The sequence below is a fragment of the Filicampus tigris genome, chromosome 5 (assembly GCF_054856515.1).
Source record: "Filicampus tigris isolate MCC_2025a chromosome 5, RoL_Ftig_1.0, whole genome shotgun sequence".
NCBI lineage: Eukaryota > Metazoa > Chordata > Actinopteri > Syngnathiformes > Syngnathidae > Filicampus > Filicampus tigris.
Window position 1 is genome coordinate 25995680 of NC_141221.1, and position 14877 is coordinate 26010556.

The following is a 14877-nucleotide window of genomic DNA, read 5'->3' on the forward strand; positions in this document are numbered from 1 at the left end:
CAATTGAACAAATAAACATGTCGGACTATCTCAACGTCACTGACAAAAGACTGCTGCAGATACAACAACACACTGAAGAAGACGTACAGTTGCAAGCTGTGAAGGCAATCGTTCTGAATGGCTGGCCAGCCATTAAAACAGAGCTGACAGTAAGAGAGTACTGGCCTATCAAAGACGAGCTAAGTGTGCAAAACGGAGTGTTGTTCAGGGAGCAGAGAGTGGTGATCCCCAACTCGCTGCGGGAGGAAATGCTTGCCAGAATTCATTGCAGTCACATCGGAGCCGATGCCTGTTACAGACAAGCATGGGAGACTTTATATTGGCCTGGAATGCAGGGGGACATTAAGGACTTTCTTAGTAATTGCACAACATGCAACGAGTATGCAGTGGAGCAACAGAAGGAGACAATGCTGAGTCACGAATTGCCCACACGCCCATGGCAAATCGTGAGCATGGACTTGTTCCAACACAGTGGGAAAGACCTTTTGATGCTGGTTGACCACTACTCTGACTTTTGGGAAATTGATGTTTTGCTAGACCTCAGTGCGGAGACAACAATAAAACGTTGCAAGGCGCAGTTTGCTGGATATGGCCAGCCTGATAGGGTCATCACTGACAATGGGCCTCAGTTTGCGTGCGCTCAATTCCGTCGGTTTTCCGTCGAGTGAGAGTTTGAGCATGTAACATCATCATCAAGACATCCTCAGGTGAATGGGAAGGCAGAGGCGGCAGTTGAAATTGCGAAGAATCAATGCAAAAAGTCACTTCGGGAAGGTAGAGATGCCTGGAAAGCAATTTTACAATGGCGAAACACGCCTACAGAGGCTATGGACAGCAGTCCACCACAGCGGTTGATGGCGCGACGTTTAAAGTCAGCTCTGCCAGGCTCCGGCCCTTCTCGTGCCACAGGTTATCACAGATGTGGTAGACAAACTGCGCCACAGGAGACAAGTCTCTAAAATGATCTATGACAGAACTGGCAGTGGGTGAGGCGATCCGGATGAAACCACTGCCTGGTTACCAGACTGTTATTTGGCGGAGGGGAGTGTGTCCGCGAAATGTGGCTCCTCGGTCCTATCAGGTAGAGGTTGAGAATGCTCTCTATCGTCGCAACCGAGTGGACCTGCGTGTGGCGGAGCCACTGCAATCACAACATCCCATGGCTTGTGCCGAGGGGTTGGCATCTGACAGCGACGGGGTTCAGACACGAGAGTCCTTGTCCGAGACTGAAGTCACACGCTCACCTTCGCCCCAGCCTAGTTCGGGCTTGTCACGGATCCCGTACACAGAAACGGTCCCAGCATCATCATCAACAACAACCCGGTCCCCTACCGTCTCACGTTATAGCCAGGAGATATGGCCTCCCGGCAGACTGAATCTGTGTACTTGCATTGCTGGATAGGGAATGTTTCGGGGTTCAAGTTCAGACTGGAAAGTGGAGGTTAACAGGGCATGGAGTAAGGCGTAATCACGTCTTCCGTTTTCATTGGCTATAATGACATGTTTAACAGTCCGTTTGGTTCTGTTTAAAAAAAAAAAAAAAAAAAATATATATATATATATATATATATTTTTTTTTTTTTTAAAAAGGGAGTAAGGGATTTGGAACTGTATTTCAAGAAAAGGGAGATGTTATAGGTGGTATTGCAGTACCACAGTGTGGAGATTGAGTGTCATTGCACTCTGGATGTTCCCCCAGTAATGAGCCGAGTCAGTCTGACGACGGCATCACACGAGTTGCTGCATTAAACCGACAACACGGAAGTTATTCTCGTCTCCATGTGTTATTAATCGCACCATACTTCCAACAGAGACAGCGTTCTGTTGGTGTTGGTAGCAAGCGTTAAAACTGCCGATACGTCGAAAATGGAAGTAAAGTTAGCTGTTACGCCTCCACGATTTCTGTTGCGCATGCGTCCCTGCATACAATTTATGTGCACCCTTGCATATTACATTATAAATGCAACCTCGGCCTCTCTCGTGTTGTGAACACGTGTCTCCAAAGTGACCCGCATGCGCAGAAGAAGAGACGACATCACCCACGACGTAATGCTTACGGAAGTAAACGTGGTGCGGCGTGTCGGGGCATTCCGACAGTGGAGCGATTCGGTCTGAGGTAGAAATACAGTATTTGGGGGAAATGAGGAGGCGAGGATTTTTCAATCTCATTTCATGGAGTAGTCATTAAAGAAGATGTCACGTCATAACCATGTGTAAAAAATTTGCCTTTTCTAGCCGTGGCTGAATTACTACTATCACCATAAATGTCCACTTTATGCTTCATGTTTCAAGTGGGATTAAATTAAAGTCAAATATAAAGTCAATACTGTTACTCAAAAGAACTTTGCAGACTCGATCTCCCCGCTGCCAGCACGTTGCCTCCGCTCGTGCAGAGCGCATTTTGGGCTCCTGACGTGAATGTCGGACGTATGCGACGTATGCGGTCGCATTGCAAAAAATCAGATACGTATCCGATTTAGGACCACATATGAAAGTGTCCCAGGCTGCATTTGAAAAAAATGGGAATTGAGCTGTTCAGACTGTCATAAAACATATGATACAGGCCACATATGGGCAAAAAAAGATTCGATCCGTTTCGCATTAGCCTGCGGTGTGAACCTAGCATTAGTTTTTTCATAGAGCCAACAGTTCTTCTCTTCTGCTTGTGCCTCATGGCATGCCAGTTGTCTTTCACCAAGTAATATGTGAGGGTCTACATACACTAAAAAAGGGGTGCCCCAATCCGGTCCTTGAGAGTCCCTATCCAGCCCGTTTCCCTCCTCCAATACACCTAATTCCAATGATTAAGATCCTTATGAGGCTTCTGTAAAGCTTGCTGATGAGCTGATCCTTGGGCACCCCTTCTCTAAAATGTTAAGATTGCCCAACATGAAGTTTTGGCAGACTCAAAAGACAGCCACATTCCTTCAAAACTTAATCTCGTGTTCAAACAAACATGTCAAATACAATGGAAGCTTTAAGGCCTAGTACTGGGGTGTTGGTTGATTGCTGGATTTTTCATAAAGTTTAAAGAAAGGAAATTGGATTACATTCTAGGGTCAAATTCACCATCTAGGAAGTTAACTATTGTTAATAATGAGACATAAAACAAAAAATTATGTACTCACCATGTCTTTGCGCAAAACAAACAGATGATCTTGCGGAGGAATGGTGCTATAAGCCGCTCCACAGAAAGCCTTCATGTACTTTCAAGTGGCATAGGAAAACAAAGCAGCAAGGCACTGCATTACTTTATTGCGGGGAATTGCTCTGGTGTTGTGTGCGTTTGGGCCGGTGTGGGATTCATTTGTGTGTGTAAAAAAAAAAAAAAAAAAAAGTTGTCCATTTATATTTGTTTCCCAATTTAGCCACATTATACAGAGCAGTCAGGGCAGTGACCTTTACACCCTGCTACACCACCACTATGCATGAATTAGTTTGATTTCCTCCTTTCTGCTTGTCTCTTTGCCATCAATGGTACCTTCTGTTTTCTGGCATAAACAACCAAGCCGGTTTTGTGGAAGTTGTTATGTATAGATTTCCTGAAAATTCTGGTCAGTTGTCAATTTTGAAAATAAGGTACTGTGATACATGGTCATACATGTTACTCTAATCAATCCACGTGGCCTTTACACAATGCACAGCAACTTTTCATACATTTGTTATTCATATCAATGCCATGGCACTTCTACGCCTGCTAACTTATTTTGAAATATTGGATGCACAAGTTAACCCGTAATGAAGCATCAAGCATAAAGTCAACAGTCAGTGGTACAGTCATTTACATTCTTTTTCTGTGCCCAACAGGCGACGTTTCCCTCCAGCGGCATGTGATGCCAAAACAGAGTGCCTTAATGGAGGGGTTTGCATAGGTGGCGACACTGGTGGCAACTGCACTTGCAAGCCAGGGTACACTGGTGTCAGGTGAGTTTCACACATATTCAACACCATACGCTTGCTTGGTTCATCTAGCTCAGGGGTCTCGAACTTCGGTCCTCGAGGGCCGCTTTCCTGTATGTCTTTGAGGTTTCCTCCTGCAACACACCTGATTCAAATGATCGGGATCATGCCCCTGCAGAACTTGTTGATTAGCTGATTATTTGAATCAGGTGTTTTTTTTGTTTTTTTTTTCAGCGGAGTTGAAAGGAAATGGTGTGCGGTCACATTCTTTTGAATTTGTATGTCTGAGGTCAAAATCCCCATTTTTTTTTTTCCCTCAACTCAAAAAAATCTGTCCGAATTTACTGTTGAGAGAGGCTTATACTGTCTCATCATGTCCGGTCAAGAGAGTGTTTGTAAGAGCTGCTGGCGAAGGTGTGTGTGTCACTTTGTGTTGTATTAAAGCCCTGCTGATGTCTTTCAGGTGTGAGACAGAAATAGACGAATGTGAGTCCAGTCCTTGTCTTAATGGTGCCACGTGTCTAGACAGACTCAACCACTTCCAGTGTGTATGTGTGCCAGGCTATAGCGGCACACAGTGTGAAAGCAATGTAAGTGATAATGAAATCTTTACATTAATTCAGGGGTGTCAAACTCATTTTTGCCGCGGGCCACATCATAGTTCTGATTTCACTCGGAGGGCCGTTACGACTGTTAACCCGTATAAATGAATGTATAATGTAATGATGATGTAATAATGCCTTAGACACAACTGATTGATGGATCACTAGTTTTGAAATCAGAAGCCAGTAATTAGTTTGTTCAACAATTCTTCAATGTATTTTAAAGGAAAGATTGGCAACAAAAATATATCTAATATGTTGTGAAGACAATTTAAAAAAACATGATTTGTCTTCGCGGGTCACATAAAATGATGCCGCGGGTCACATAAAATGACGCCGCGGGACGGATCTGGACCCCCGGGCCTTGAGTTTGACACCTGTGCACTAATTGATCAACATGAGCATGGGCACAGATGGTGTGGGGGATGGGGGGACATTCCCCCACCCCACCTTCATAATGACTGCACTATGTCCCCTCCAATTTCGCCATGTAAGAATGCAATTATGTCTAATAAGCTATGTGTCCATAGACTAGTGTCACCAGGGCAAAAACATGATAGCATGTTTTGAGCTCTAAAGTGTTTCTGTTGAACATCTGCTTTGCCTCAACTTATACACACTTATTTTCTGGCCAGATATACAGTATATACAAGTGACACAGTACTTGGTCATGGTGCTGAATTAATTACTCCCACAGTGAATGACCAATAATTCAATAAAAGCGGTGGATTAACACAAAGTCAGATACTAATAACAAATCCCACCAACTCTGTTGTGTGGCCATTAATAAATGATTCTGATTCTACTACCAGGGAATAATTAAGCGGCATGATAGGAATTTCTAAGCAATTTTCATGGCGTTTGTTTTGTTTGAAAACGTCAGACATGGCTACAATACAAAAACAAAAAAAAATCAGTGTGCGTTAAAAATATTTCTATGCACAGAAATATTTAGTTTTAAGGAAATAGTAAGATCAAAAACAGACACCAGTTACTGAAATTGCATGAGACCCACATGTATTCAATATTACTATTAAATAGGTTATATATTAAAACAAGTATTTTAGAGTATTATTGAATATTGGTAATAAATTACCTAATAACTTACAAATATTATAATAAAGTAGTGTTAATATGAATACAAAGATAAAATATAGCACATTAGACCATATAATTGAAGTCAAGTCGAATGCATTTATATAGGTCTTAATCACAGGAAAGTCTCATAGGGCTTCACATGCCCACAGTTGACAAATATTAACGGCATCCCCTGATCTTAAACCCCAGGGTCAGGAAAAACTCAAAAACCCCATCTGGGGAAAAAATGACAAACCTTGAGAAGGGACCGCAGATGGGGGTATCCTCCTTTCAGGATGATCAGGCTGCAATGAATGCAATGTGGGCAACGCATATTATGATGCTATACAATGTTAGTTGAAATAGTGTCAAAGTCCAATCAAAAGAAGCATTACAGAAATCCATCTTCGGTGAAGTGGGTCCCTGCCCAGTTGGTCCATGCAGAAATCTCCATAGCAGCGCCTCCGGGATGTGGTCAACCCCCGATTTTGTACTGGTCAGATGCTGTAGAATCCAAACAGAGACTTCCAAATCGGCCATTATCACCTAATCCCCAAGCCAGGCGATCGCTCATCGGAGCGGTCCGCATCTGAGTTTAAAGTGGTTGGGATGAAAATCAGCACCTCCCAATCTGAGGACCATTGTTCTGCGATGAGATCCTGCCCCAAGTGGATGAGTTCAAGTATCTTGGGGTCTTGTTCATGAGTGAGGGGAGATGAACCGGCGGATCGGTGGCGCATCTGCAGTGAGGATACTCTGTGTCGGTCTGTCGTGGTGGAGAGGGAGCGCTCGATTGAACGGTCGATCTAAGACTCCTAGCCTTACCTATGGTCACACGCTGTGGGTTGTGGCCGAAAGATATGGATCAATAATAGTTACCCTCATGTCCTCTTGCAGAAAAAGAAGCAAAAGGAGTGGATCCCTTGGCTGGTGGTGACCATCCCCCTCACCACGTTATGTGTATTACTAGCCATCCTAGCTATCTTTTTCCTCATCCTGACGGCCCGGAAGAAGCGTCAGTCAGAGGGCACTTACAGTCCCAGCTCACAGGAGGTGGCTGGAGCCAGGTTGGAGATGGGCAGCGTCCTCAAAGTGCCTCCTGAGGAGAGGCTAATCTGACACCTGCAGCCTCATATTAGAACCTGTGTGGAACTGGAAGCGAGCAGAATACCTGTGCTCTGAAGGGGCTTGCTGTTCTCACCACCGCTGACACACGCCCCCCCCCAAAAAAACAAAAAAAAACAGGGTTATGTCTAATGGATCTAAATGACTGATGCTCCACCTTGGCAAAACTACTGATGTTAAAGCTTCTGGATGAGGTAAAATCCGATAAGAGGAGCGGACATGACAAAGATGTGTTTGCAAAGATGTAAAAAGTTGCAAAGACATTCTCAATGTTTGAAAGAATTGGCCTCAAATTTAGAACACAACATTCATCAGCTGATGAAACCACTTTCTTAATGGGTCATTTTCATATCATTTCATCAGAAACGGAAAATACACTTTTTCCCCCTAATTTCGAAATGTATTTTCTCCCATGAAAAAACAGCCACGATTAAAGTCCTATTTTCCAAAAGTTATTGATGATCTAAAATTTTAGGCATTCATCGTAAGGGCATTTCTTGCTGACAGATGAAATGGTGGCGACCCACTTAAATAAACTTCTTCATAACAGTAAAGACATAATCGGCTTCATAAACATCCTGTTAGTGGCACAATTTACATGTGTTGCCCTTTATGGACTATGTTTTTAATGTTATTGATCAAATTATATTAACATGATCCATATACTGTCTGTACAAATGTGGTTTCATCAGCAAGAAAAAAAGCCCTGCTGTCAGAGAGTGAATGAATTGCTTCCAAATATTGTGTATTTTTACATCTGGTTTAAAACATGTGTCCTGACCAATCCGATCACAAGTGGATAGATATTTTAAGTTATTTATTACACAATATCGGCAAAAGTCGATGTTACTGTATTATATTTTTCACACTATTTTAAAAAAAAAATATAATACATTACAGTTGTTACATCATTTTTAATTGTAAACTGAGAGCATTGACCTTCAAACTAATAGATTTGAATTTGAGATTGTAGGCTGTTTATTATCACTGGAGTTTGAATATTTAAATCTGGTACAGTCTACTCTAATTTAGATCAAATTAACAACTTCCACAGTGATTATTTGTAGATGAATAATCATACATTTTTTGTACTCCATCAGTGTCAAATGAAGGCAGTGAAGTGCAGAATTAACCACTAAGTATAAATACTGTATGTAGTAAATGATCTCAAGCATCTTCAATATTACTTTGATGCTAGACAGGTTTGAACAATAACTAATATATCTGGCATCAGTATTCAACCTACAATGTCTTTTGGCTTAAATTTCTACATATTACCACATTCATGCATGCAAAACAATAACATAACAAGCAAGACATGAGCAAAAGATTAGTATTATTGAATATGGATTTAATTACGAATATCGGCGGTCAGATCTTATATGTTGAATTGGTATTAGTAATGTTGTTTTTTCCTCGTAAGCACTGAATTTACACATTATTGCTTCTATGAGGCACAGATTCGCTACTCTGTAAATATGCACTGAGAAATGTATTTTAACATGATTTTACATGATTATGGGTCCTATTTTCATGCCCAGCGCAAAACTAGCATGAAGTGCATTCTAATTGTGTGCATGAGAGGAGTTTTCTTTTTTTTTCTTAGACAGGCGCAGGTAGAAGGGGGCATTTGCGCCGTAGTGGAACTAAACGCAGCTGACTTGTTTGCCATCCAGTGGAAACGGTGCCCCTCAATCCTTTTAAATTCAGTGCAGGGAGAGGCGTGTGGTCTATTTGGCATGCGGATAGGCACGCGCAAAAGTACATTTAAGAGGAACTACAAGAAGGTATCCACTTTTGGATGATGTAAAGTTGGCTGCTGTGGAGTGGACACTTGGAGAGCGCTTTTTAAACCCCCCTCCCCCACCCGTAGTTGTGCCGCGATGGGGGTGCTTTTAAAACTATTTTTCGGATGATAACAATAATAATTCATTCAATTAATTGCTTTCTACCATGATTCAGAGGGAGTGTCCTACGCTGTCATATTTATGAATGAATTACGATGACATCCATCCCACACGTCTGCCTGTGCCTCAAATCCACCAAAATCACATTACACCACAACTTAGACCTGCTTTTAGCTGCTCTAAATTCTAGTGTACTTTCTATCACCAAATTTTCAGGTGCACCAAGGGCATGTGATAAAAAAACACCCTCGGTCCGGCGGAGGGCCAAGCGAGGCGCAACACAGCCTGAAATGAAGATGCGGCAGATTTTACGAGCGCACATGCACTTGTCTATGAAAATAGGGCCCTTTTTGTTTTAGATTTTTACCTTTATTATGTGACATTAAAAACATATAGTAAATTGACAATGTCATTATTTTTTAAGGCGTATGTTGACAAGTTTGAATATACCAATTGAGATCGGATAACTCAGGACGCATAATTATACCAGGTTTGAACAGGCCGTTGTTTGAACTGTGTTTTAGGTGACACTGGATTTTTGTTTACTCTTTGTCCTTTCCATGAGATTTTTGTATTTGTACGACCAGTAAGCAAAAGAGAAATATGCGTGAAAATCAACGATGTGTAGTTTTAGATGTCATCACACCCGAAGAGGCATTTCCTTGTTCCAAACAATGTATCATTATGGTTACTTTTTACATGAAACGGTGTGAGAATACAAAAAGACTTATACACATGCACCAACCAGGTGTAACATTATGACAATTTTAACAATATAGTGACTCAATATATGAGATGTAACAAATATTCTGCCTTTACAAAGATAATATGATAAGTTCGTAATCACATTTTTTAAATGAACACCTGACATATGGCGGCTTCGATCAAAGCTGAGCAGCATTAAAGGGATGGTCAACCCCCACAAATTCGTTGCCATAATATGTTCGATGCGCCTTGTTCAAGTGGAATATGAGTTAAGCAGCAAAATTCACCCGTTTTTAGCCATCATAGGGGGCAGCCATTTTGTCACTTCTGTCGACTAAAAATGACAACCAATGATGGCTCAGCTTCAGAAAACAGGTGAGCCACAATTGGTTCTTACCTGAGCCCTGAGCAACTGTGATGTCATTTTCCGTGGACAGCACGTGACAAAATGGCCACACCGTGAGATGCACAAAAACACATGGATTTTACTGCTTAACTCATATTCCACAAATGCAATATTAATCAGAATGCCTTGTTTCGACTACATAGACATATTCTTATAAAAATGTTTGGGGTTGACTTCCTGCTTAACTTCGCTAAGGCAAAATATTTAATACAACTATTGCATAATGGATACATATCATTTGGTCATAATGTTGTGGATAGTAGGAATACGTGATCGTCTCAACATTGGCACGTTATTGAACATAAGACATGCATTTCTTTTCAGAATTTTAAACAGTTTACAGGTTTTGTGACGTGTGAATAAAAATACACCAAACATCAAGAATTACATAACCAGTTTAGAGGGGCAGCCATGTCTCATGCAAATGAGCCACTGCTCATCCCACTGGATATACTGCACGCCCGATTTGATTGAATGGCTTTTTATCATTTACTTGGAACCTTCAATGTCACTTTGTTGTTAGTTTGTCGTGCATTATGTTCAATGTGACTCAAAGGTTCCCCTTCCACTCATTTTTTAATGTTCAAATATTCCACATCCAACAGAAAGGGTGTTTTGACTCTGTCAAACTAAATCAAATTTGTTGTGAACTTCTCCTCCGAATGACATAGGCAACTGCATATTGTCTGAAAAATCAATTGTGCTTGACATAAACCTCTAAATGATCCCTCAGAACACATTTGGCTGGTTTTCATCTTCTAATGTGTCTTAAAACTGGAATTTGTGAAATTAGTGAAGGAGGGTTTTGAATACACACCCTGACTCAACACATTGATGTGTAATGAACTGCTGTAACATGACTCCAGGGGAAGCCTTATGTGGTCATCATTAATGTATGTACATATGATGTGAATGGTTTGTGTTTTTTGTGTTGTTTGTAATATGCAGTATTTCCTGTGTTTACTGATTTTTGTAACCTATTCAAAGTGGATGGTATTTAATTGAAATACTCATTACATAAATCGAACGTAGTCACATCTCACTGCCACTCGTTCCTTTACGAGAAAGAACACATTAAAGTACAGTACATTGTATTTACTTCAAAGACTATTTTCTGGAGGTATAAAAATGGGAAGTTAAGGGTTAGCGTACTGTACATTGGTCAATACTGGCCTTGTTTACTTATTGCATATCACAGAAAAAATGGTATGTTGAATTTACTCACTTTTATTTGGTCAAGTGGTTGCACAAAATCAAATCATCTGGATCCAGATACATTTATTTAGTAGGTGTATAGTTCACTTAAAAAAAGGATCTGGATCCAGATGATTATATTTCGTGCAACCACTTGAACAAATAAATATTGAGTAAATTCAACAGAAACGTTTTTCAGTGAGTTGTAAATCAGTCTGGAGTCTCTTATTTATTCCAGACCAAAGTAAATACCGCAGAAAAAAATCAGGGACAAAATGTGAAAAGTTTTGTTTTTAGTAAAAGATACTCTTAATTCAAATAAAAACTTAATTTTTATACCAATCATTTATTTGATTGTTAGTCATTGTTTGGCCTACTGAAACAACACACAGTAAATACAACCCCTGGCAACAAAAAATTGAATCACAAGTTTTAGAGGATGTTCATTCAGTTGTTTAATTTTGTAGAAAAAAAAAAGCAGATCACAGACATGACACAAACTCAAGTAATTTCAAATGGTAACTTTCTGGCTTTAAGAAACACTAAAAGAAATCAAGTGGGGGAATTGTAGTAGTCTGTAACAGTTACTTATTTACACCAAGCAGAGGAAAACAATTATGTAATCACTCAATTCTGAGAAAAAAAAAAATACGGAACCATGAAAATAAATAGATAACAGCAAAATACCACTTCAACACACCGCTAGTAGGCCTACTTTGTTGCACCACCGCTGGCTTCCATAACAGCTAGCAGTCTCAGAGGCATGGACTTAATAAGTGATTAACAGTACTCTTCATCAATCTGGCTCCAACTTTCTCTGATTGCTTTTGCCAGATCGGCTTTGCAGGTTGGAGCCTTGTCATGGACAATTTTCTTTGACTTCCTGAATGTAAATTCCATTTCCTTTTAGAGTTTTTTTTTATTTTATTTTTTTAATTTTTTTTTTACAGATTTTAAACACAGTTGACTGTGAACAACCTACATCTTTTGCAACATTGTGTTATGATTTACCTTCTTGAAGAAGTTTGATAATCCTCTCCTTTTGTCTCAATTGACATCTCTTGTGTTGGAGCCATGATTCATGCCAATCCACTTGGTGCAAAAGCTGTGATCATTTGTGTTTAATTGCAGATTAAAAAGCAGATCTAATGTGATGCATATGTTATCTTTGGGAATGGAAATTTTAAAAAATGATTTTTTTTTCAACAAAATTAAACAACTGAATGAACATCCGCTGAGACTGGTAATTCCACAATTTTTTGGCAGGGGTTGTACAACAAGCTCAGACAGACTTCCTGCTGCCATAGCACCAATGCCTCCAGGGGTCATCATTGAACACATTGTTGATAGCCAGATCACCGATTTAAAGGGAAGTCAACCCAAACATATTTTTTTCAAGAATATGTTCTATGCAAAACTACTAGTTGAAACAAGGCATTCTGATAAATATTGCGTTTGTGGAATAAGAGTTAATCGACCCGTTTTTAGCCATCTCCGGGGGCGGCCATTATGTTACTTCTGTCGACTGAAAATGACATCACAACTGCTCAAGGCTCAGGTAACGACCAATCACAGCTCACCTTTTTTCCCTGTGCAGTTGTGAGTTTTCAGTCGACAGAAGTGACAAAATGGCTGCCCCCTGAAATGGCTAAAAGCGTGTGGATGTTGCTGCTTAACTCATATTCCACATATGCAATACAGTATTAATCAGAATGCCGTGTTTCAACTAGTGGGCCTGCTGGGAAAATATTCTTGAAAAAAATGTGTTTTTTCAACCTAAGAAAGATCGTATGTATGTATGTACGTATGTTCTACGCAGGCCCAACTGATTAATATTGCTTTTGTGGAATATGGGTTAAGCCGTAAAAGTGGTGTTTGTCCATGTCAGGGGGCGGCCATTTTGTCACTTGCTGTCGACTGAAAATGATATCAAAGTTGTTCAGGGCTCAGAAAACGATCAATCATGGCTCACCTGTTTTCTGAAACTGAGACAAAATGGGCCACTGAGCTGGCTAAAAACGGGTGGATTCAGCTGTTTACCAGATATTCCACAAACACAATGTTAATTAGAATTCCATGTTTTGACTATTAGAGGCACAGAGAATATATTTTTGCAAAGCATTTTCTGGGGTTGACTTCCATTTTAAGCAGAGGCGGTCATTCGTCAGTGCTTTAGTTTGTCTGTGAGTTCTTGTCAGTTTTTCAGGCCCGCCCGGTCGGTCCGGGACCAGCCAAGCGGCATCGAGAACGGACTTACGGGTACCACGTCACACGCAGGTGCCGCACTCATGACACACAGCCAAATGTGAAATCCCAGGTGTACAACAGTGTTGTATACCTTTCGGTCAAGGCGCAATGACATGTGCCCCATATAGTTTATATTTCACTGATTACCGCACTGTTCGTGTGTCTGTTATTTTTATTTTTTATTTATTTGGCTGTGTGTCTGTCTGCATGTGCGGCTCCTGCGTGTGATGTGGAAATTATGTTCTTGACGCCGATTGACTGTTGCCGACGAGTGACGGATTGGGACCACGTGGGTCAGCCGGAAAAACTAACGGGAACTTGGTGACGGACTGATGATGCCCACTTCTGGATTCAGGTCATCTAATTTCACGGAGAAGAAATCAAGTTATTGTGCATATAAAAAATAATCAACATATTTAATCAGTCCGTTAATTAATCGGAGGCGAGACTAGACCCCTTAGTTCCACAGAATGTACACACGGGACAAATCAACTGTGCTGGGGCGATTTAGTTGTGTGTGTTTTGTGATTCTGAATTATTTTCATAAAAACAGCGTTGGCCGTGGGAGCAAATCCCTATAACTTCTTTGATGCAAAATGACCAACTTTTTTGGGGTGTTGGGAGTAGTACAGAGATATTTTTTGGGATGGATGTTCGTGTTGGGTGTTCTCCTCATTAAACCTGCTTATGTACCACCTGTCCACAACATGCAGAGATCCGTTGTACTGGTGCTTCTCCCGTACAGGAACTAATGTTTAGTCCTGTTGACTTTATGAAGTTATCTTTATATGGAAGGTATTGTGATTACTTAGTTCCCTTGTAAGAATGATAAAGGGGATGCACCGGTCTGTCTTGTATATGGATGAGATGCAAGTTGTGCCTTCAGGTTTTCAAAAAAATCCACTCATATATTTTTAAGTGGTATTTATTGTTGTTCAACAAAGGACAGCTGAATCATTCCATACACACAGCAATTTTAAGTCTATTACAGTATTAAACAGTCAAACACTGTTCTCCAAAATACAGGACAATGTAAGTAAGTCATTTATGTACAATAAGGTAGTGATATCCCACTGGAGTTGTCTTGTTAATGTTGCACAATGTATAACACAGTTCAGAATTGGAAGTGCTAATCCAAAGTATTATGTTTTCATGTTGTACCATTTGTAAATTTGTATTGCAAATTGCACCAACACATTAACATCAAATCTGTAAAACTAATCCGAAAGTTTCTACTAATGCTTTCATTTAGATTTACCATTTTAAAAAAGCTGATATCTTAACACGTCAGAATACTCTCCATCAGAAATGGTCAATCCCAAAGATGGATATAGTTACACATAATGTCATCCTGTATGTATATTTGGAACTGTTGCTCTTTGTGAACAAGATGAAATGAAATGTATGTTTAGAATACATTGTTGAAAGAATAATAAAGAAATAGTGATCACCATTTCAGTTTGCAATTGGACCATTTAGAGAAATATTTGGAAAGACATTTAATGGCGAACCGAGTTCTTCTGCAACAGAATCTGAATTTCAAAAGAAAAACTTTACAACGTTCAACCTTTTTCACCAGTTTATTTTGAGAAAACATGAGGCTTATAAAAAAAAAAAAAAGATGTTGACTTTAAAAAAATAAAAATAAAGTGTGTTTCTTGTTTGAATATTTATCAGTGTTTATCAATGTTAAGAGAAACCACGGGCCTATTTT

The 14877-nt window shown here is 40.1% G+C and overlaps 1 protein-coding gene across 2 annotated transcripts in view; it reads left to right on the plus strand.

The window, feature by feature from the left end:
- LOC147147945 (protein crumbs homolog 2-like) overlaps nt 1–14616 on the plus strand; it is a 46473-nt gene extending 31857 nt beyond the window's left edge. For both annotated transcript variants that reach the window (XM_086031481.1, XM_086031482.1), the window contains exons 11-13: nt 3808–3924; nt 4364–4490; nt 6477–14616. In XM_086031481.1, coding sequence (XP_085887607.1) covers nt 3808–3924; nt 4364–4490; nt 6477–6698 — 466 coding nt within the window. In that variant the 3' untranslated portion in view covers nt 6699–14616. The remainder of the gene's footprint in view (nt 1–3807; nt 3925–4363; nt 4491–6476) is intronic.
- Nucleotides 14617–14877: the final 261 nt, after the last annotated feature.